The 24,615-nt window shown below is 47.2% G+C and overlaps 1 protein-coding gene and 1 non-coding gene across 5 annotated transcripts in view; both read left to right on the plus strand.

Moving 5' to 3' along the window:
- Positions 1-3,128: 3,128 nt before the first annotated feature.
- Positions 3,129-3,202, plus strand: trnar-ucu. Its single transcript has one exon. It is a non-coding gene; the product is annotated as a tRNA-Arg (tRNA).
- A 3,405-nt stretch (positions 3,203-6,607) lies between these two features.
- LOC124009957 (cell adhesion molecule 3-like) overlaps positions 6,608-24,615 on the plus strand; it is a 155,130-nt gene continuing 137,122 nt past the window's right edge. For all 4 annotated transcript variants that reach the window (XM_046322221.1, XM_046322223.1, XM_046322224.1 and 1 more), the window contains exons 1-2: positions 6,608-6,840; positions 8,401-8,565. In XM_046322221.1, coding sequence (XP_046178177.1) covers positions 8,472-8,565 — 94 coding nt within the window. In that variant the 5' untranslated portion in view covers positions 6,608-6,840; positions 8,401-8,471. The remainder of the gene's footprint in view (positions 6,841-8,400; positions 8,566-24,615) is intronic.

Genomic DNA, 24,615 nt, shown 5'->3' on the forward strand with positions numbered 1-24,615 from the left:
ATTTTCCACTGTGGATATGAGTCTTTACTCCACGAGGTCATTAACACCTGCATGTTATTGGATGTGTGCACAATTATGTTTGAAACTATTTATGTTTTCTGAACTAGCTACAAAGTTGCCTGAGGCTTCAGCTCCCACCAAGCCACACAGGAGCTCCTTCTGCACCTAATCATGTTTGGTTTGTTGCAGTCTGAAGGGAATACCATGTTGTGACGTAATGGTGGGCCTCAACCTTAGTATATGTGCCGAGTGCCTTAAATACTACCATATTCCCTTTTGGTCAAATGTAGTGCACTACATAGGGAATAGGTGGCCATTTGGAATGTGGTGCGCGTGCGTGCGTGCGTGTGTGTGGGCCTGTGTGGGCCTGTGTGGGCCTGTGTGGGCCTGTGTGGGCCTGTGTGGGCCTGTGTGGGCCTGTGTGGGCCTGTGTGGGCCTGTGTGTGTGTGTGGGCCTGTGTGTGTGTGTGGGCCTGTGTGTGTGTGTGGGCCTGTGTGTGTGTGTGGGCCTGTGTGTGTGTGTGGGCCTGTGTGTGTGTGTGGGCCTGTGTGTGTGTGTGGGCCTGTGTGTGTGTGTGGGCCTGTGTGTGTGTGTGGGCCTGTGTGTGTGTGTGGGCCTGTGTGTGTGTGTGTGTGTGTGTGTGGGCCTGTGTGTGTGTGTGTGTGGGCCTGTGTGTGTGTGTGGGCCTGTGTGGGCCTGTGTGGGCCTGTGTGTGTGTGGGCCTGTGTGTGTGTGGGCCTGTGTGTGTGTGTGTGTGTGCCTGTGTGTGTGTGTGTGTGTGTGTGGGCACAGTCAATGATGAATGTAACAGAATGAAAGACCCACCCACTGTTCCAATATTATTTCGTAACAGTGAAGTGTTGTCCCATGGGGCAGAACCTGCTTTGGTAAATACATTATCAATGAGATGGTCAACACGATAACTTGTACACTCAGTGTATAAAACATTAAGAACACCTTCCTGATATTGAGCTGCACAGCCCCTCTTTTGCCCCTCGGGACATGTTCAATTCGTTGGGACATGGACTCTACAAGGCATCAATCCCCACAGTTGTGTCAAGTTGGCGGAGCGTCTTTTGGGTGGTGGACAATTCTTGATACACATGGGAAAGTGTTGAGCGTGAATAACCCAGCAGCGTTGCAGTTCTTGACACAACCCTGTGCGTCTGGAACCTACTACCAGAACCCCGTTCAAAGGCACTTCAATATTTTATTGCCCATTCAACCTTTGAATGGCACACATACACAATCCATGTCTCAATTGTCTCGAGGCTTAAAAATAATTTAATCAGTCTCCCCTTAATCTACACAGATTGAACAAGTGACATCAATAAGGGATCATAGCTTTCACCTGTGTTCATTTGGTCAGGCCGTCATGGAAAGGGCAGTTTTGTGCACTTAAAATGATATTGTCCTTTTGCATTTGTGCATTTTCAGAACACACATTGACAACATTATTGCTTAGTATGATTGTTGCAAATGTCCTTTTTAATACTGCAAGGCAAATTCAGATCTGGACTTGAAGACTGTTCGCTTTCTTCCTTTGTAATCAAGAACTGATTTCCACCTGGGAGGACACTAAATGGGTGCAATAGTATATTATAAAAAATGATGGAACACTGATTTGCATGATGGAACACTGATTTGCATGATGGAACACTGATTTGCATGATGGAACACTGATTTGCATTCCTTTTTTTTTATCCAATCATACAGGGCCAACTGTAAAAGCTGAAGTGCTCAGCCCGAGGCTATTTATATCATGTATATTGTCATGTTTTTGTGTGAAAATGTATAGTTTCTTCATTCTCAATAGAACCAAATAGTAGGCTACCTGACACCGTTTAGTTTGCTGAAAGAGTGAGAGCTCATTTTATCGGATGCTTTTCTGATATTTACAAGTTATTAAATGATTACAAATTCACTTATAATCATATTTTACAGATGGAGCCTTCTGTTGGGCAATCATGTCACATGACCTGGGTTTTAACCTTAAAATAAAAAGCATTTTCATTAAACTGTTCCCTTTTCATGTCAGATCCAGCTCCATCCTCAGACAATTTCTTTCATTTGTTGTGCATCTTTTCTGGAAAAGGCATAAAAAAATAAAGTTTAAAATGTAGTTCATGTGACATGATAGCCAGAAACACAGATCCATATTTATAGAGCACATATATTGGTCTGCATCACATACATTTTTCTCTGAGGCTGAAGATATTCAGCTTGGCCCGTAAGACCCTCACAAACCTTTACAGATGCACAATTGAGAGCATCCTGTTGAGCTGTATCACTGGCTGGTACTGCAACTGCACCGCCTGCACCCGCAGGGCTCTCCAGAGGGTGGTGCGGTCTGCCCAGGGGCAGACTGCCTGCCCTCCAGGACACCTAGAGCACCCAATGTCACAGGAAGGCCAAAAGATCATTAAGGACATGAACCACCCGAGCCATGGCCTGTCCACCCCACTACCATCCAGAAGGCGAGGTCAGTACAGGTGCATTGAAGCTGGCACCGAGGGAATGAAAAACGGCTTATTCTCAAGGCCATCAGACTCTTAAATAGCCATCACCAGCCAGCAACCACCCGGTTACTAAACTCTGCACCGTCGAGGCTGCTGCCCTTTGTACATAGACATGGAATCACTGCAATTTAATAATGGAACACCAGTCACGTTAATGTTTACATACCGTTTTACTCATTTCCTATGTATATATTCTACTGTACTGTAGTCAATCCCGCTCCGACATCGCTCATCCTAATATTTATATATTAATTCCGTTATTTTAGTTTTAGATTTGTGTGTATTGTTGTGAATTGTTAGATACTGCTACACTGTTGGGGATAGGAACTAAAGCATTTCGCTACACCCCAATAACATTGCTAATTTTGTGTATGTGACCAATACAATTTGATTTGATTTATAGATTACATCAAAGACGTTCGCTTATCCCTCAGATGAAACAAACAGGGACTGATATCGCCATATTGGCGCTGAATAGTGATGCGCACCTATCGGTCTGTCCGGGAAAAGCAGCCAAGTGGTCCTGATGCTGCGTTATGTCATGAGGATGGTCAATACGGTTAGAAAGGCAGAATATAAACACGCTTTTCATCCAATGGTGAAGCTCAGTCTCTGTGGCGCAATGGAATAGCGCGCTGGACTTCTAATCCAGAGGCTCCGGGTTCGAGTCCCGGCAGAGATGGGTTTGCTAAGGAGCTGGTCTGCTTTTTAGAAAAAATAAATGTACTAAATTGGCCAATTGAAGCATACTTTTATTGCATTATACAAGCAATTATGTCCATTCTAATGTATGTTTAGTATCCAAATGTGGCGCTGGATACACGGCTTAGATAATGCCATTTTTATTTAAAATTAAATATGTAATCTCCATAACAGATAGATGCTTTTGGGTTTCTCCCGCCCACACATTGTATTCCACTTACAATCAGTTCTCATCGCAGCACCGGGGTATCGTTATCAGGGAGGTATGCACAATGCATGCTGCACTCGGTAGGCTGACCCTCATCAAACACGTTACATCGGAAGAATACAGCTTCAGCTCAACATTTTGTTAAGTCCCGACACCCATCTCTTTCCATTCACCCCCTCTCCCCTCCACCACGTATCTTTTCTTTCATGTGATCTGAATTCATTCACACATTCATCCACAAGTCAATATAATATAGGCTATAGGCCTCTACCCTCTCGGACTACCAGTGTGTGAAAAATTATGATAACTTTAATTATAGGCAAAAATGAGTGTCTTTTAATTATACATTTGGTCTAAGCAATATTTTACAAAACAATGAACAAAAACACACATTGAACATGGGACTCATTACAAACACACGCACGCGCCTGTGTGCAAATGTTTTTTTAATTACACAAATTAAATAGTAGACCATTCTAGGTCTAAATCATCATCATAATAGTCATCATAATCTCTAAAAAGCCCAAATGACATATAGGACACTGTACGTTGCTGATGAGGATACATACAGGAAAGAGCGCGCAACGACAACTCGTGGCGGCGCGCTTCTGTTTTCAGCACCTGGAGCTGTCCTGCGCTCTCATACCCCGTCAGTGACTTTCTGTTGTTGCTGTATAGAGCCTTGAATTTCAGTCTTCTCTAACAGCGAATTCAACAACCACATTTGAATGATAACGGATGTATAAAAGCTGGAATGAGTAGGCATAAGAAGGCCTGTGTCTATATTTAATTTTAAACAGAGGCATTACATTTAGCAAAACACATTCCTGCTGCTACTTCAGCTGTCTGGTGATCCCCTCTCCTATCTCCGCCCAGTTTAAGATTGATTTTTTTCCTGCCTTCTGCTTGTCGCCTATGGTGATAGGGCTTTTCGTGCCTCCGCGCCAGCCACCATTTTAACCCCATGTCTCCCCCTACACACGAACTAATCCGCATGCAAAACTAATCCTTAATCCCCTCGCGAGTTGAACGCCCCCCACCCCACCCTCCTCCACTGAACACCCACCAGTACAGTCTGTCGGGCCTTGAGCGTTGTGACTCCACTCAGAAAGACAACGTCTCGCGCTGTCAGTCAAAAAGGCTACTCCCTAACGGAAAGCAGAGAAAAACATTGATTCATGACTGATGAAGCTAACTCTTATCTATGGGCATTGGGGACTAGCCTACTACCACTACCTAGGCTATTAAATCTATAATAATGGAGAAACTAGATAAAAGAAGAACAATTCAGAAAAACCAATTAGCCTATTATTTTTAGATGACATGACAAATAACATATTTGGGCATAGGATACAGTCTATATGAATATGACATCTCAGTTTTTCTTTCTCCAATATACACTATATGACCAAAAGTATGTGGACACCTGGTTGTCTAAAATGTTATTCCAAAATCATGGGCATTAATATGGAGTTGGTCCCCTCTTTGCTGCTATAACAGCCTCCACTCTTCTGGGAAGGCTTTCCACTAGATGTTGGAACATTGCTGCTATAACAGCCTCCACTCTTCTGGGAAGGCTTTCCACTAGATGTTGGAACATTGCTGCTATAACAGCCTCCGCTCTTCTGGGAAGGCCTTCCACTAGATGTTGGAACATTGCTGCTATAACAGCCTCCGCTCTTCTGGGAAGCTTTCCCTAGACGTTGGAACACTCTTCTGGGAAGGCTTTCCACTAGACGTTGGAACATTGCTGCTATAACAGCCTCCACTCTTCTGGGAATGCTTTCCACTAGATGTTGGAACATTGCTGCTATAACAGCCTCCACTCTTCTGGGAATGCTTTCCACTAGATGTTGGAACATTGCTGCTATAACAGCCTCCGCTCTTCTGGGAAGGCTTTCCACTAGACGTTGGAACATTGCTGCTATAACAGCCTCCACTCTTCTGGGAATGCTTTCCACTAGATGTTGGAACATTGCTATAACAGCCTCCACTCTTCTGGGGAACAGACGTTGGAACATTCCACTCCACTTCTGGGGAGGCTTTCCACTAGATGTTGGAACATTGCTGCTATAACAGCCTCCACTCTTCTGGGGAGGCTTTCCACTAGACGTTGTAACATTGCTGCGGGGACTTACTTCCATTCAGCCACAATAGCTATAGTGAGGTAGTGCACTGATGTTGGGCGATTAGGCCTGGCTCGCAGTCGGCCTTACGATTCATCCCAAAGGTGTTTGATGGGGTTGAGGTCAGGGCTCTGTGCAGGCCAGTCAAGGTCTTCCACACCGATCTTGACAAACCATTTCTGTATGGAACTCACTTTGTGCACCGGGGCATTGCTATGCTGAAACAGGAAAGGGGCTTCCCCAAGCTGTTGCCACAAATTTGGAAGCACAGAATTGTGTAGAACGTTATTGTATGCTGTAGCGTTAAGATTTCCCTTCACTGGAACTAAGGGGCATAGCCTGAACCACGAAAAACAGCCCAGGCCATTATTCCACCCCCACCAAACATTATATTGGCACTATGCATTCTGGCAGGTAACGTTCTCCTGGCATCCGCCAAACAGAGATTCGTTCATCGGAATGACAGATTGTGAAGTGTGATTCATCACTCCAGAAAATGCGTTTACACTGGTCCAATGGTGACACTCCAGCTGATGCTTGGCATTGCACATGGTGATCTTAGGCTTGTGTGCAGCTGCTCGGTCATGGAAACCCATTTCATGAAGCTCCCAATGAACAGAGGCAGTTTGGAACTCGGTAGTGATTGTTGGAACAGAAGACAGACCATTTTTAAGCACATCATTGGCAGTCCCCTTCTGTCAGCTTGTGTGGCCGACCACTTTGCAGCTGAGCAGTTGTTGCTCCTAGATGTTTCCACTTCACAATAACAGCACTTACAATTGACCCGGCAGCTCTGTTTGTCTATGGAGATTACATGGCCTGTGGTCGATTTTATACACCTGTCAGCAACAGGTGTGGCTGAAATATCCGAATCCACGGATTTGAAGGGGTGTCCACATACTTTTTTAATAGTGTCTCTATTTCTATTTGCCCTGCATGTATATCCCTCTCACAGGCAGTATGCTCTTGCCCTCTTATCCGAATGGTACGGGCCAAATCGTATTAAAGTCCCCTCCCCCCTCGCTCCCTCCCCCTCCACACGCCACCTCCTTTCTTTTAGACAGACTGTTTTTGCTGCAGTAAACGGTAGCCGTGGAGAGAGAGAGAGGGAACAGCTAGAAAAACAACAATCCGAAGAAGGAAGGAAAAAGTCAATATAGACAGATCCAGGGAGGCATCAGAGCAAGCGCCAGTTTTCCTGCAATACAGGGACCACTTCCAGAACCAACGGCGACAAATAGCCTATCCGTTCAGGATCGAGAATCCAGAGGCAGGCCTATTTCGGTGTGTATACTGTTATGTCCCTAACAATATTATTGTTGTTGGCTGTGTCCGGGCTGTAACAAACGATCGACACCTGTCACTGTTGTAAATACTATGCTCTCGTGTCCTGGAATGTTCCTGCGTGCGCCTCACCCAGTTGCCTAGGCTACTGGCAGGTGCTGGAGGTAAAAGCATTATCTTGACCCAGGAATACAATACTACTAGACGCGTTGTATAATTTAGTGCGAATATGCTTTTTGTTATTGGACTGTAGGCTACGTTATGCCTCGCCATCTCTCCCCTCCCTTTCCTGCATGCAAGGCTTTTATCATTGGTCGTGTTACTACAATCTACAACGGTGTGCGCCTTCATTTCTACGTATAGGCTACGAGGTGTCCCTCTGATTACCATTACACAGGGATACTTTCCTTTACTGGGGAAAAGGTGTAGGCAGGCTAGGGAAAGGAGGAGGCACGATAAACCATACCCGGCTCCTTCCTCGTTTCTACGCGGCATCCAGCAGCATTGCAGGTGCCTTCTGGGCTGTAGCAGTGGTTCTCATCCTTTCCCGGTTACTGTAGCCTGCCACTAACTGCATGTAGCTCTGCCCGAGGACCCCTGAAGTACCCCCCCACATGTGATTTTTACCAGCAGACCTATGGTCTCATGAGACTTCTCAAGTACCCCCTTTGGACAGGCCAGGTGCTCCTAGGGGTCCTAGTACCTAAGGTTGGGAACCACTGGACTATAGGACCTAACTTTAGATTGGATTTATCCAACCCCTTAAAGGTGGTGATCAGCACTAACGTTATTCTACAAATCAGTCCTGTTTTTTTCATCGACACACTCTTCTCCAATGCCCCCCCCCCATCATATCCCCGCCCTATTCGCCCGCCCGTCCGTCCCACTGGCAACCTCTCTCTAGCCATGGCCCGCGCTGAACCGAATGGCGAAGGAGAATTTCGAGGATAGATCCAAGCCTTGGCTCGGCCGCCATGTAAGGCTATTTCAGTATGTGTGTGTGTGTGAGAGGCTGAGGGTATTATAGTGACACCGTGAGTGCTACATCTGTGTCATGTAAGGAGAGAAGCACCGTCAGGCAATTCTCAGCGGGCGACAGGTGCAAGCATTTTGCTGTCCATTCCGACGTTTTGCTTGGCCAACAAGGGGAATTTGGATTTGGTTCATTTGTGATATTTGTAATTAACAAGAGTGTTTTGGGCCCAGAAAACATCCCACTTATACTCCAGAGCTTGAATACATTTAGACATCATTGAATACATTTAGGGTAATGACAGCCCACACTGATTTTCCGCCCTTAGTGATTTAGAACGTTGCCTTTTACGGTGGTAGGCTCGATCACCGCGTCGCTCCCGGTACGATATGACACAGGCAGCAGATCTACGATACCCACGGAGAAGCGCGTGAGCAACGATGTCCAAAAGTGTATTAAGCACCCGCCAACCGATCAGAACGCAACCAATTTATCCCGAACGGCTTGTTCTTGTTTTATCGCCGCGCAGGTAACACTCCGGTGCCCCCCCCCGCAGGTAACACTCCGGTGCTCCTCTCCCCCCGCAGGTAACAATCCGGTGCTCCTCTCCCCTGCACCCTGCCTAAACCTCCTGAGGATTGAGACGAACCAAACAACCATGGCATTCCCTTCTTACCTGGTCCCAAATCTATGGACTCTGAGTTTATTGACACTACTGGCAGCCTCTGTTCAGAGCAACTTCATTGTCTTTGGTAAGAATCTCTCTCATCCCTTATCTACTCTCACCCTCTTCTACTCTCACCCTCTTCTACTCTCACCCTCTTCTACTCTCACCCTCGTCTACTGTCACCCTCGTCTACTGTCACCCTCGTCTACTGTCACCCTCGTCTACTGTCACCCTCGTCTACTCTCACCCTCCTCTACTGTCACCCTCCTCTACTCTCACCCTCTTCTGTGACCCTCCTCCACTGTCACCTTCCTCTAGTCTCACGATCCTCTAGTCTCACGATCCTCTAGTCTCACGATCCTCTTGTCTCACCCTCCTCTAGTCTCACCTTCCTCTTCTGTCACCCTCCTCTAGTCTCAGCTTCCTCTTCTGCCACCCTCCTCTATTCTCACCCTCCTCTATTCTCACCCTCTTCTTCTGTCACCCTCTTCTTCTGTCACCCTCTTCTTCTGTCACCCTCCTCTTCTGTCACCCTCCTCTTTTGTCACCCTCTTCTAGTCTCACCCTCCTCTTTTGTCACCCTCCTCTAGTCTCACCCTCCTCTTCTCTCACCCTCCTCTTCTGTCACCCTCCTCGAGTCTCACCCTCCTCTAGTCTCACCCTCCTCTTCTGTCACCCTCCTCTAGTCTCACCCTCCTCTTCTGTCACCCTCCTCTAGTCTCAAGATCCTCTAGTCTCACCCTCCTCTAGTCTCCCCCTCCTCTTCTGTCACCCTCCTCTAGTCTCACCCTCTTCTTCTGTCACCCTCCTCTTCTGTCACCCTTCTCTAGTCTCACCCTCCTCTTCTGTCACCCTCCTCTAGTCTCACCCTCCTCTAGTCTCACCCTCCTCTAGTCTCACCCTCCTCTTTTGTCACCCTCCTCTAGTCTCACCCTCCTCTTCTGTCACCCTCCTCTAGTCTCACCCTCCTCTTTTCTCACCCTCCTCTAGTCTCACCCTCCTCTAGTCTCACCCTCCTCTAGTCTCACCCTTCTCTTTTGTCACCCTCCTCTAGTCTCACCCTCCTCTTCTCTCACCCTCCTCTAGTCTCACCCTCCTCTTCTGTCACCCTCCTCGAGTCTCACCCTCCTCTAGTCTCACCCTCCTCTTCTGTCACCCTCCTCTAGTCTCACCCTCCTCTTCTGTCACCCTCCTCTAGTCTCAGCTTCCTCTTCTGCCACCCTCCTCTATTCTCACCCTCCTCTTCTGTCACCCTCCTCTTCTGTCACCACCTTCTCCTCTGTCTCACCCTCCTCTAGTCTCACCCTCCTCTTCTGTCACCCTCCTCTTTGTCACCTTCTTCTAGTCTCACCCTCCTCTTTGTCACCCTCCTCTTCTCACCCTCCTTTTCTCTCACGATCCTCTTCTGTCACCCTCCTCTAGTCTCACCCTCCCTCTAGTCTCACCCTCCTCTTCTGTCACCCTCCTCTTAGTCTCACCCTCCTCTTCTGTCACCCTCCTCTAGTCTCACCCTCCTCTAGTCTCACCCTCCTCTAGTCTCCCCCTCCTCTTCTGTCACCCTCCTCTAGTCTCACCCTCCTCTTCTGTCACCCTCCTCTAGTCTCACCCTCCTCTAGTCTCACCCTCCTCTAGTCTCACCTTCCTCTTCTGTCACCCTCTTCTTCTGTCACCCTCCTCCTCTGTCACCCTTATCTAGTCTCACCCTCCTCTTCTGTCACCCTCCTCTAGTCTCACCTAACCACTACAGTAGTCTCACCAGACTCCACTGTTTGTCACCCTCCTCTAGTCTCACCCTCCTCTTCTCTCACCCTCCTCTAGTCTCACCCTCCTCTCACAGACTAACCACAGTTACACAATCCCACAGATTAACCATGTAATTCTGTCACCCTCCTCTAGTCTCACGATCCTCTAGTCTCACCCTCCTCTAGTCTCCCCCTCCTCTTCTGTCACCCTCCTCTTCTGTCACCCTCCTCTTCTGTCACCCTCCTCTAGTCTCACCCTCCTCTAGTCTCACCCTCCTCTTCTGTCACCCTCCTCTAGTCTCACCCTCCTCTTCTGTCACCCTCCTCTAGTCTCACGATCCTCTAGTCTCACCCTCCTCTAGTCTCCCCCTCCTCTTCTGTCACCCTCCTCTTCTGTCACCCTCCTCTTCTGTCACCCTCCTCTAGTCTCACCCTCCTCTAGTCTCACCCTCCTCTTCTGTCACCCTCCTCTAGTCTCACCTTCCTCTAGTCTCACCCTCCTCTTCTGTCACCCTCCTCTTCTGTCACCCTCCTCTAGTCTCACCCTCCTCTTCTGTCACCCTCCTCTAGTCTCACGATCCTCTAGTCTCACCCTCCTCTAGTCTCACCCTCCTCTACTGTCACCCTCCAGGATCTTCTACTCTATCCGGGTTGATGTCAGTTTTTAGTTGTTACTGTGTTATTACAAGGTAGTCACCAAGCTCCTTTCCCCCTGAACTCCAATGGAATTTCTGCTATTGTTTTTGAAGAATGTGTGATATACACTTGCACAGGTTGGCCTGTGCTCTGTTACAGTCCCACAGACTAACCACTGTTACAGTCCTCACAGATTAACCACTGTCACACACACACTGTTACACACACAACCACACACACAGACACCACACACACTGTTACACACAGACTAACCACACAGTCCCACAGACACCACACAGTCCCACAGACACACTGTTACACACACTAACCACACAGTCCCACAGACTAACCACTGTTACAGCACTCACAGACTAACCACAGTCCCACAGACTAACCACTGTTACAGTCATACAATAGGCTACACCCACATTATTGTGTAAGCCTGGTATGATAATTAGAGCCATAGAGGTTTGATTAGGAGAGCCCTCAATGGAGACAATGTGTTACACACACTGCTCCCAGTGGACACACACACACATCTATCAATAAAAAACCCTATGATTGGCAGGAAATCATCTTTTCATATTCATTGATTTGAGCAGTCTTTGTTGAGTGATGGGGGTTAGATACAAGATTAACACAGTTTCTCTCCCTGTTCTAGATTAACCATTACAGTCTCACAGACTAACCACTGTTACAGTCCCACAGACTAACCACTGTTACAGTCCCACAGACTAACCACTGTTACAGTCCCACAGACTAACCACTGTTACAGTCCCACAGACTAACCACTGTTACAGTCCCACAGACTAACCACTGTTACAGTCCCACAGACTAACCACTGTTACAGTCTCACAGACTAACCACTGTTACAGTCCCACAGACTAACCACTGTTACAGTCCCACAGATTAACCACTGTTACAGTCCCACAGATTAACCACTGTTACAGTCCCACAGATTAACCACTGTAACAGTCTCACAGATTAACCACTGTTACAGTCACTAATCCCACAGACTAATCACTGTTACAGTCCCACAGATTAACCACTGTTACAGTCCCACTAATCCCACAGATTAACCACTGTTACAGTCTCACAGACGAACCACTGTTACAGTCCCACAGACAAACCACTGTTACAGTCCCACAGATTAACCACTGTTACAGTCCCACAGACTAACCACTGTTACAGTCCCACTAATCCCACAGATTAACCACTGTTACAGTCCCACAGATTAACCACTGTTACAGTCCCACAGATTAACCACTGTTACAGTCCCACAGATTAACCACTGTTACAGTCACTAATCCCACAGACAAACCACTGTTACAGTCTCACTAACACTACAAAACACCCTATATCATTATTTTATAAGTCCCTGGTTTCCCATGCAGGGATTACATGTGGACTAGAGTTGGCTGTGTTACCTATTAAACCCAACTCAGACAGACAGTAGCCTATATTATCTCACGTCAATATGCTCACTCTTGCAGATGTGATGTGCACCCACACAGAACCCCACGAATTGAAAAGCATGCAAACACACGCACCTACTTTAACTACATCAGCTGTTTTTACTGTCTGTTGTTGAATTATGCATAATTGTATTTTGTTTCTGTGCTTCTGCATGTGAGATGTGTATAGAACAGTTGGAGGAGTTGCCAATGTGAGTCAGTGAGAACCTGTACTGTATACTGCTGTGGGATAGCAATGGTAAACACATTTATGCAGATACTGAGATGAGGGCTCGTCCCAAGTGCCACCCTATTCCCTATATAGGGCACTACTTTTGACCAGGACCAATAGAGCTCTGGTTAAAAGTAGTGAACTACGTAGGGAATAGGGTGGCACTTGGGACTTGACCGAGGTCAGTGTTGGGAACATGCTAATGAAATCAAATAAAAAAATGAAGATTGCAATTATCAAATTCAAGACATTGATGAGATGCAAAAAGATAATCAAGTCCTGATGTATGAACCTGAGAGGGCGTAGACCTTATCACGTGTGTGATTCTTCATGTGGAGCTTATTTAGTCAATTCAACACGACTTTGCAATTTGCACGTGTATTGCAAAAAGGACTTCTCGCATTCAGAAATATGTCACATTTGATTAGGGTTTGTATTGGTGCAGAATTGACCATGCAAGAACAAACCGATGAAATCACTGGCCTTTGTTGTTTGTAGCTAAGAGTGGTTTTGCACTACTGTCCACCAACTGGGACTCATACATCTGGTTGTCTAGTCGTTTTTTCTGTGATTGGTACATACATTAAATTAATGATTTAAATGGTTTTTTTTTTAAATAAAAAATAAAAAATGCAGTATAGCCATTGATTGTTGAATAATCTAGGTGATTTTTGTGCTTTCCATTTCTCCAGACCGATCCTTCAGATGTTTAGGGTTACTGCTTTGTTGTTTTTCTAATCTCAGCCCCTTTTAAAAGGTACATGTGGCTTCATGTTGTGTGTCCGACCTAAACTATGACACAGCTGTGCTGCCTGGTAACTGGGTGCCTGGTAACTGGGTGCCTGCTAACTGGGTGTCTGGCAACTGGGTGTCTGGTAACTGGGTGTCTGGTAACTGGGTGTCTGGTAACTGGGTGTCTGGCAACTGGGTGTCTGGTAACTGGGTGTCTGGTAACTGGGTGTCTGGTAACTGGGTGTCTGGCAACTGGGTGTCTGGTAACTGGGTGTCTGGTAACTGGGTGTCTGGTAACTGGGTGTCTGGCAACTGGGTGTCTGGTAACTGGGTGTCTGGTAACTGGGTGTCTGCTAACTGGGTGTCTGGTAACTGGGTGTCTGGTAACTGGGTGCCTGCTAACTGGGTGCCTGCTAACTGGGTGTCTGGTAACTGGGTGCCTGCTAACTGGGTGCCTGCTAACTGGGTGCCTGCTAACTGGGTGCCTGCTAACTGGGTGCCTGCTAACTGGGTGCCTGGGTAACTGGGTGCCTGGCAACTGGGTGCCTGGTAACTGGGTGCCTGGTAACTGGGTGCCTGGTAACTGGGTGCCTGGGTAACTGGGTGCCTGGTAACTGGGTGCCTGGTAACTGGGTGCCTGGTAACTGGGTGCCTGGTAACTGGGTGCCTGGTAACTGGGTGCCTGGGCAACTGGGTGCCTGGCAGCTGGGTGCCTGGCAGCTGGGTGCCTGGCAAGCTGGGTGCCTGGCAACTGGGTGCCTGGTCCTGGGTGTCTGCACCCCAAATGGCAACCTATTCCCTATGTAGTGCACTACTTTTGACCTGAGGCTTATGAGGGGGGGGGGGGGGTTAAGGTGCCCTTTGAGATGCAGACCTAGATATATGGAGAGAGGGGGAGATGGAGAGGAATGGGAGAGCGGCTCCAATAATGGCCGGTAGTGGCCGGTGAATGGGCAGTTCATTTTAAATTGCCCGAACAGAAGGGCCCACTTAGCATAAATAATGCAATGTTATGTTTCAGAGAGGAAAAACGATTAGTATGGCAGATCAATGACTACAGATTAACGATCAGATGCACCAAGCCTGTCTGTCACTACAACATGTCTCAAAATCTATACTTGCTTCCTTCATGCTTTCAAAACCTCCATGTTATTGCTGTGTTTTGTTTTCATCCTCCCCGAAAACAAAATGCTCATCAATAATATTAGCAACACAATACAAGTGAGAGCTCACATAAGTCAGCGACTCGTTTAAACATTTGATGCAGAAGGAATCCCCATATGAGCAGTGTGTCAGAGTCAGAGTAGAACAACGCTGTTTGTCTGTGTTGGGCCCCTATACAGAGAGCCTCTAGTTGTGTACAGTATCTATTCTCCACAGCTGGATGTGTAGTGGAACAGTTCAACTGGACTGGCTCTCTGAAGGCTACAGATTAGAGCTGTGATTGGCCAAGACTGAGTACCAAACGGTACCCTATTCGCTATTACAGTGCACTACTTTTGACCAAAGCCTTATGGATAAACTATGGACCCTGTGTAAAAGTAGTGCACTATATAGGAAACAGCGTATCATTTGGAAAGCAACTCTGTTCTGTATCACTAACCAAGTTACCTCAGGCCAGGGTGTCGTGGCCACCCTCTGTAGCACTCATAAGCACACAGCACACACACACACACACACACACACACACACACACACACACACACACACACACACACACACACACACACACACACACACACACACACACACACACACACACACACACACACACACACACACACACACACACACACACACACACACACACACACACACACACACACACACTGGCCTCCTGTCACTGACCGTGCCCCTTCGCAGTGGAGACCTCAGGGAATAATGTCTGTGAATCAAATGGCACCCTATTCCCTGTGTAGTGCACTTCTTTTAGCAAGGGCTCATAAGGCCATTGGAAACAGGGCCCATAGGGCTCTGGTCAAAATAGTGCACCATATAGGGAATAGGGTGCTATTTCAGATGCACCCATTGTGTCATCTCAAGACCACAACACAACGTGATTAATGGTTTATTTTCCTCAGTGTATTCTCTCTCTGGCGTCTGGGCAACGGACCGCTGGATCGAGTGGGGCAGAGAGAGGCTACACTTCCAGCTGTGACCAATAATGAATACAGATGAAATGATGGGTGTAGACCAATCATTAATGTGGGTGAAATTTACAGGCCGGACGGAGGGAAGGCGGGAGGGAGGCGGGAGGGAGGGCCTCTGTGTTCTGTGCCAGCAGTTCACTTTAGTTTGCTCAGGGAATCGAGTTCTGGCAGAGCACAGGCCTCCTGAAAGAACCGCTCATTTCCAGTTTGTGCTATTTATTGTTGATGACTGGCTGACTGAGGGTTGGTCCTAAATGGCACCCTATTCCCTGTATAGTGCACTACTTTTGACCAGAGCGAATATAGGGAATAGGGTGCTGTTTTGAGATACAGCTCTGGTTCTGTATCTCTAACCTAGTTACGTCAGGCCAGGGCGACGTCCTGTTTGTTGACCGACTCTGCGTCCCAAATGGCATGATGTTCCCTATATAGTGCACTACTCTGGTCAAAAGTAGTACACTATATAGGGAATAGGATGCCATTTGAGAGGCAGATGCTGACTGGGCATCCTGTGTGCCAGCCAGACCAGGCCAGGGCTGATGGGAAACATGTCGCTAAGTTCACCTCCAAATGGACGGATTTCTGTCAAAAGTAGTGTACTAAATAGGGAATAGTGTGCCATTTGGGATGAAGACTAATACACAGACAGGCCTGGTACCTCCACAGCAGTGAGTGGGTGGAGGGAGGCTCTACCTATCCTGTCAGCAATGATGACTGATAAGCAGCATTGACTCATTAACAACTGGAGAACAAGAAGCCTGAGGCCCTAGTTATTTTGTTGAATTACTGGCTAGTGACTGTGACATTAATATGAGGCTTTTTCATCGCCCTCTAACTCTCTCTCTACTCTTGACGGCCCAGGCCACTGGTTTCCCAACCTACGTGCATACTGGATGTATCAAGAGTAGGATAAGTGCTGATTTGGGACCAGTTTTGTTGTTTATAGATCACAAGGGAAAAGGTTACATGGACATGGAAAGAACTGATCCTAGATCTCTTCTCTGGATGGACCCGTCCAGACCACTGATATCCAATTCATCCCTATTATCCACCCTTCTTCCGAAGTGTGGACTTGCACACTTCCATCATGGATTTAAAAGCTTTGCTTTGGTGTAATCATTGGTTTAAGGAAGTTATTTTGAATCCATGACAGGAAGTCTTAGCACTTTGGGAGAAGAATGAGGATGCAGTGAGTGAGTGAGTGAGAGACTGACTGAGTGAGAGACTGACTGAGTGAGTGAGTGAGTGAGTGAGAGATATATATATATAGAGAGAGAGACTGAGTGAGAGAGTGAGTGAAGGTGGGAGACTGAGAGACTGAGAGACAGAGATTGAGAGACAGAGTGACAGAGTGAGTGAAGGTGGGAGACAGAGACTGAGAGAGAGAGAGAGAGAGAGAGAAAGATTGAGGGAGAGACTGAGTGAGTGAGTGAGAGACTGAGTGAGTGAGTGAGAGTCTGAGTGAGTGAGTGAGTGAGTGGGAGAGAGAGAGAAAGATTGAGGTGAGTGAGTGAGTGAGTGAGTGAGAGAGAGAGAGAGAGAGAGAGAGAGAGAGAGAGAGAGAGAGAGAGAGAGAGAGAGAGAGAGAGAGAGAGAGAGAGAGAGAGAGAGAGAGAGTCTGAGTGAGTGAGTGAGTGAGAGACTGAGTGAGTGAGTGAGAGTCTGAGTGAGTGAGTGAGTGAGTGGGAGAGAGAGAGAAAGATTGAGGTGGTGAGTGAGAGAGAGAGAGAGAGAGAGAGAGAGAGAGAGAGAGAGAGAGAGAGAGAGAGAGAGAGAGAGAGAGAGAGAGAGAGAGAGAGAGAGAGAGAGAGAGAGAGAGAGAGAGAGAGAGTCTGAGTGAGGAGTGAGTGAGTGAGTGAGTGAGTGAGTGAGAGACTGAGTGAGTGAGTGAGAGTCTGAGTGAGTGAGTGAGTGAGTGGGAGAGAGAGAGAAAGATTGAGGTGAGTGAGTGAGTGAGAGAGAGAGAGAGAGAGAGAGAGAGAGAGAGAGAGAGAGAGAGAGAGAGAGAGAGAGAGAGAGAGAGAGAGAGAGAGAGAGAGTCTGAGTGAGTGAGTGAGTGAGAGACTGAGTGAGTGAGTGAGAGTCTGAGTGAGTGAGTGAGTGAGTGGGAGAGAGAGAGAAAGATTGAGGTGAGTGAGTGAGTGAGTGAGTGAGTGAGTGAGAGTCTGAGTGAGTGAGTGAGTGAGTGGGAGAGAGAGAGAAAGATTGAGGTGGTGAGTGAGTGAGAGAGAGAGAGAGAGAGAGAGAGAGAGAGAGAGAGAGAGAGAGAGAGAGAGAGAGAGAGAGAGAGAGAGAGAGAGAGAGAGAGAGAGAGAGAGAGAGAGAGAGAGAGAGAGAGAGTCTGAGTGAGTGAGTGAGTGAGAGACTGAGTGAGTGAGTGAGAGTCTGAGTGAGTGAGTGAGTGAGTGGAGAGAGAGAAAGATTGAGGTGAGTGAGTGTCTACACCTTCACTATGGTGAATCAGTGAGAGAGAGAGAGAGAGAGAGAGAGAGAGAGAGAGAGAGAGAGAGAGAGAGAGAGAGAGAGAGAGAGAGAGAGAGAGAGAGAGAGAGAGAGAGAGAGAGGAGAGACAGACTGAGTGAGACGTGAGTGAGTGAAAGAAAAAGAGAGAGAGAAAAGTGAGTGGGAGACTGAGTGAGTGGGAGTGAGTGGGAGACTGAGTGAGTGGGAGACTGAGTGAGTGGGAGACTGGGTGAGTGGGAGACTGGGTGAGTGGGAGACTGGGTGAGTGGGAGACTGAGTGAGTGGGAGACTGAGTGAGTGGGAGACTGAGTGAGTGAGAGACTGAGTGAGTGGGAGACTGAGTGAGTGAGAGAAGTGAGTGAGATACAGAGAGGTGAGTGAGTGAGAGAGAGAGTTTACTGGTCTGAGGACGAACCACACGACTAACAACATTGGACACAATCTCATCCTGGAATATCCAAGGCCTGAGCTCATCTGCCTTTGGCCTAAAGAGCAGGAACCTGGACACAGACATTGTCATGCTACAAGAAACATGGTATGGACCCACTGGTTTTCCTCTAGGTTCCAGAGAGCTGGTAGTCTGATTAACCAAACTACCAGGTGTGAAACAGGGAAGGGACACAGGGGGTATGCTCATTTGGTATAGAGCAGACCTAACTCAATCACTTTGGTTAGAAATTCAAAAGGAAATGATCTTAACAGAGAAAAATCTCCTTTGTGCTACCTACAATTATTCCCCCACACTAGAATCCCTATACTTTAATGAAGACAGCTTCTCCATCCTGGAGGGGGAAATCAATCATTTCTAGGTACAGGGACATGTACTAGTCTGTGGCGACCTAAATGCCAGAACTGGACAATAACCTGACACCCTCAGCACACAGGGGGACAAACACCTACCTGGAGGTAAAGCATTACCACCCCCATATGCCCCCCTAGACACAACTACGACAACATAACCAACAGAAACGTGTCACAACTACTGCAGCTCTGTCGCACGCTGGGTATTTACATAGTTAATGGTAGATTTCGAGGGGACTCCTATGGTTGGTACACTTATAACTCATCTCTTGGCAGTAGTACTGTAGACTACTTTATCACTGACCTAAACCCAGAGTCTCTCAGAGCGTTCACAGTCAGCCCACTGACATCCCTATCAGACCACAGCAAAATCACAGTCTACTTGAACAGAGCAATAACCAATCATGAGGCATCAAAGCCAAAGGATCTGAATAATATTAAGAAATGCTATAGATGGAAGGAAAGTAGTGTGGAAACCTACCAAAAAACAATTAGGCAACATCACATTCAATCCCTTTCAGACAACTTCCTGGACAAAACATCCCACTGTAATAGTGAAGGTGTAAACTTGGCAGTAGAAAAACTAGACAGTATATTTGACCTCTCAGCTTCCCTGTCAAATCTAAACATTTCAAACAGAAAACCGAAGAAAATGAACAACAATGACAAATGGTTTGATGAAGAATGCAAAAACCAAAGAAAGAAATTGAGAAACCTATCCAAGCAAAAACATATAGAGACCCAGTAAACCTGAGTCTACACCTTCACTATGGTGAATCACTAAAACAATACAGAAATACACTATGGAAACCTGAGTCTACACCTTCACTATGGTGAATCACTAAAACAATACAGAAATACACTACTGAAAACCTGAGTCTACACCTTCACTATGGTGAATCACTAAAACAATACAGAAATACACTACTGAAAACCTGAGTCTACACCTTCACTATGGTGAATCACTAAAACAATACAGAAATACACTACTGAAAACCTGAGTCTACACCTTCACTATGGTGAATCACTAAAACAATACAGAAATACACTACTGAAAACCTGAGTCTACACCTTCACTATGGTGAATCACTAAAACAATACAGAAATACACTATGGAAAAAGAGGAAACAGCACGTCAGAAAGCAGCTCAATGTAATTAGAAAACATTCAGACAACAAATTCAAATTGGCTATACTTAAACTCCTTAACATCATGCTTAGCTCTGGCATCTTCCCCAATATTTAGAACCAAGGACGGATCACCCCAATCTACCGAAGTGGAGACAAATTTGACCCCAGTAACTACAGTGTGATATGAGTCAACAGCAACCTTGGGAAAATCCTCTGCATTATCATTTACAGCAGACTTCAAATCAAAGTTTATTTGTCACGTGCGCCAAATACAACAGGTGTAGTAGACCTTACAGTGAAATGCTGAATACAACAGGTGTAGTAGACCTTACAGTGAAATGCTGAATACAACAGGTGTAGTAGACCTTACAGTGAAATGCTGAATACAACAGGTGTAGTAGACCTTACAGTGAAATGCTGAATACAACAGGTGTAGTAGACCTTACAGTGAAATGCTAAATACAACAGGTGTAGTAGACCTTACAGTGAAATGCTGAATACAACAGGTGTAGTAGACCTTACAGTGAAATGCTGAATACAACAGGTGTAGTAGACCTTACAGTGAAATGCTGAATACAACAGGTGTAGTAGACCTTACAGTGAAATGCTTACTTACAGGCCCTAACCAATAGTGTAAAAAAATATGTTAGGTGAACAATAAGTGAAAACAATGTACTGAGCAAATGTCAAATTAGCTTTTTACCAAATTACCGTATGACAGACCACATATCCACCCTGCACACCCTCATTGACAAACAAACAAACCAAAACAAAGCCAAAGTCTTCTCATGCTTTGTTGATTTCCAAAAAGCCTTTGACTCAATTTGCCATGAGGGTCTGCTATACAAATGGATGGAAAGGGGTGTTGGGGGAAAACATCCGACATCAAATCCATGTACACAAACAAACTAGTGTGCGGTTAAAATGTTTTAAAAACTCATTTCTTCCCACAGGGCCATGAGGTGAGACAGGGATGCAGCTTAAGCCCCACCCTCTTCAACATATATATCAATGATTTGGTGAGGGCACTAGAACAGCCTGCAGCACCCAGCCTCACGCTACTAGAATCTGAAGTCAAATGTCTATTCTTTGCTGATGATCTGCTGCTTCTGTCACCAACCAAAGAGGGCTCACAGCAGCACCTAGATCTTCTGCACAGATTCTGCCAGACCTGGGTCCTGACAGACAGACCTGGGTCCTGACAGACAGACCTGGGTCCTGACAGACAGACCTGGGCCCTGACAGACAGACCTGGGCCCTGACAGACAGACCTGGGCCCTGACAGACCTGGGCCCTGACAGACCTGGGCCCTGACAGATAGACCTGGGCCCTGACAGACAGACTTGGGCCCTGACAGACAGACCTGGGTCCTGACAGACAGACCTGGGTCCTGACAGACAGACCTGGGCCCTGACAGACAGACCTGGGCCCTGACAGACAGACCTGGGCCCTGACAGACCTGGGCCCCGACAGACCTGGGCCCTGACAGACAGACCTGGGCCCTGACAGACAGACTTGGGCCCTGACAGACAGACCTGGGCCCTGACAGACAGACCTGGGCCCTGACAGACAGACCTGGGCCCTGACAGACCTGGGCCCTGAGAGTAAATCTCAGTAAGACCAAAATAATGGTGTTCCAAAAAAGGTCAATTTGCCAGGACAACAAATACAAATTCCATCTAGACACTGCTCTAGAGCACAAAAAAATATATACATACCTCTGCTTAAACATCAGCGCCACGGGTAACTTCCACAAAGCTGTGAACGATCTGAGAGACAAGGCAAGAAGGGCCTTCTATGCCATCAAAAGGGACATCAAATTCGACATACCAATTAGGATCTCGCAAAAGAAATACTTGAATCAGTTATAGAGCCCATTGCCCTTTATGGTTGTGAGGTCTGGGGTCCGCTCACCAACCAAGAATTCACAAAATGGGACAAACACCAAATTCCGACTCTGCATGCAGAATTCTGCAAAAATATCCTCCATGTACAGTGTAAAACACCAAATAATGCAGAGCAGAATTAGGCCGATACCCACTAATTATCAAAATCCAGAAAAGAGCTGTTAAAATCGACAACCACCTAAAAGGCTGTGATTCCCAAACCTTCCATAACAAAGCCATCACCCACAGAGAGATGATCCTGGAGAAGAGTCCCCTAAGCAAGCTGGTCCTGGGGCTCTGTTCACAAACACACCCCACAGAGCCCCAGGACAGCAGCACAATTAGACCCAACCAAATCATGAGAAAACTAAAACTTAATTACTTGACACAATGGAAAGAATTAACAAAAAACAGAGCAAACTATAATGTTATTTGGCCCTAAACAGAGAGTACACAGTGGCAGAATACCTGGCCACTGTGACTGACCCAAACTTAAGGAAAGCTTTGACTATGTACAGACTTAGTGAGCATAGCCTTGCTATTGAGAAAGGCTGTTGTTGGCAGACCTGGCTCTCAAGAGAAGACAGGCTGTGTGCACACTGCCCACAAAATGAGGTGGAAACTGAGCTGCACTTCCTAACCTCCTGCCAAATGTGTATATATATGCACAATATGACATTTGAAATGTGTTTATTATTTTGGAACTTTTGTGAGTGTAATGTTTACTGTTAATTTGTTTATTTCACTTTTGTACTTGATCTACTTCACTTGCTTTGGCAAAGTTAACATATGTGTCCCATGCCAATAAAGTCCTCAAATTGAATTTAATTGAATTGCAGAGCGAGACGGAGGTAGAGAGATGCTGAGAGAGAGAGAGACGGAGGTAGAGAGATGCTGAGAGAGAGAGACGGAGGTAGAGAGATGCTGAGAGAGACGGAGGTAGAGAGATGCAGAGAGAGACGGAGGTAGAGAGATGCTGAGAGAGAGAGACGGAGGTAGAGAGATGCTGAGAGAGACGGAGGTAGAGAGATGCAGAGAGAGACGGAGGTAGAGAGATGCAGAGAGAGACGGAGGTAGAGAGATGCAGAGAGAGAGACGGAGGTAGAGAGATGCAGAGAGATGGAGGTAGAGAGATGCTGAGAGAGAGAGACGGAGGTAGAGAGATGCTGAGAGAGACGGAGGTAGAGAGATGCAGAGAGAGACGGAGGTAGAGAGATGCAGAGAGAGACGGAGGTAGAGAGATGCAGAGAGAGAGAGACGGAGGTAGAGAGATGCAGAGAGATGGAGGTAGAGAGATGCTGAGAGAGAGAGACGGAGGTAGAGAGATGCTGAGAGAGACGGAGGTAGAGAGATGCAGAGAGAGACGGAGGTAGAGAGATGCAGAGAGAGACGGAGGTAGAGAGATGCAGAGAGAGACGGAGGTAGAGAGATGCAGAGAGAGAGAGACGGAGGTAGAGAGATGCAGAGAGAGACGGAGGTAGAGAGATGCAGAGAGAGAGAGACGGAGGTTGAGAGATGCAGAGAGAGAGAGACGGAGGTAGAGAGATGCAGAGAGAGAGAGACGGAGGTAGAGAGATGCTGAGAGAGAGAGACGGAGGTAGAGAGATGCAGAGAGAGAGAGAGAGACGGAGGGAGGGATATGCAGAGAGAGAGATGCTGAGAGAGAGTGACGGAGGTAGAGAGATGCAGAGAGAGAGAGACAGAGGTAGAGAGATGTTAACATATGTGTCCCATGCCAATAAAGCCCTCAAATTGAATTTAATTGAATTGCAGAGCGAGACGGAGGTAGAGAGATGCTGAGAGAGAGACAGAGGTAGAGAGATGCAGAGAGAGAGAGAGAGACGGAGGGAGGGATATGCAGAGAGCGAGATGCTGAGAGAGAGTGACGGAGGTAGAGAGATGCAGAGAGAGAGAGAGACGGAGGGAGGGAGATGCAGGGAGAGAGATGCTGAGAGAGAGAGAGACGGAGGTAGAGAGATACTGAGAGAGAGAGACGGAGGTAGAGAGATGCAGAGAGAGAGAGACGGAGTGAGGGAGATGCAGGGAGAGAGAGATGCTGAGAGAGAGAAACGGAGGGAGGGAGATGTAGAGAGAGAGAGAGACAGAGGTAGAGAGATGCTGAGAGAGACGGAGGTAGAGAGATGCAGAGAGAGAGAGAGACGGAGGGAGATGCAGAGAGAGAGAGATGGAGGGAGATGCAGAGAGAGAGAGACGGAGGGAGATGCAGAGAGAGAGAGATGGAGGGAGGGAGATGCAGAGAGAGAGAGACGGAGGTAGAGAGATGCAGAGAGAGAAAGAGAGACGGAGGGAGGGAGATGCAGAGAGAGACGGAGGTAGAGAGATGCAGAGAGAGAAAGAGAGACGGAGGGAGGGAGATGCAGAGAGAGAAAGAGAGACGGAGGGAGGGAGATGCAGAGAGAGACGGAGGTAGAGAGATGCAGAGAGAGAAAGAGAGACGGAGGGAGGGAGATGCAGAGAGAGACGGAGGTAGAGAGATGCAGAGAGAGAAAGAGAGACGGAGGGAGGGAGATGCAGAGAGAGAAAGAGAGACGGAGGGAGATGCAGAGAGAGAAAGAGAGACGGAGGGAGGGAGATGCAGAGAGAGAGAGAGACAGAGGTAGAGAGATGCTGAGTGAGACGGAGGTAGAGAGATGCAGAGAGAGACGGAGGTAGAGAGATGCAGAGCGAGATGGAGGTTGAGAGATGCAGAGAGAGACGGAGGTAGAGAGATGCAGAGAGAGACGGAGGTAGAGAGATGCAGAGAGAGACTGAGGTAGAGAGATGCAGAGAGAGACGGAGGTAGAGAGATGCAGAGCGAGACGGAGGTAGAGAGATGCAGAGAGAGACGGAGGTAGAGAGATGCAGAGAGAGATGGAGGTAGAGAGATGCAGAGAGAGATGGAGGTTGAG

The sequence above is a fragment of the Oncorhynchus gorbuscha genome, linkage group LG22 (assembly GCF_021184085.1).
Source record: "Oncorhynchus gorbuscha isolate QuinsamMale2020 ecotype Even-year linkage group LG22, OgorEven_v1.0, whole genome shotgun sequence".
Lineage (NCBI taxonomy): Eukaryota > Metazoa > Chordata > Actinopteri > Salmoniformes > Salmonidae > Oncorhynchus > Oncorhynchus gorbuscha.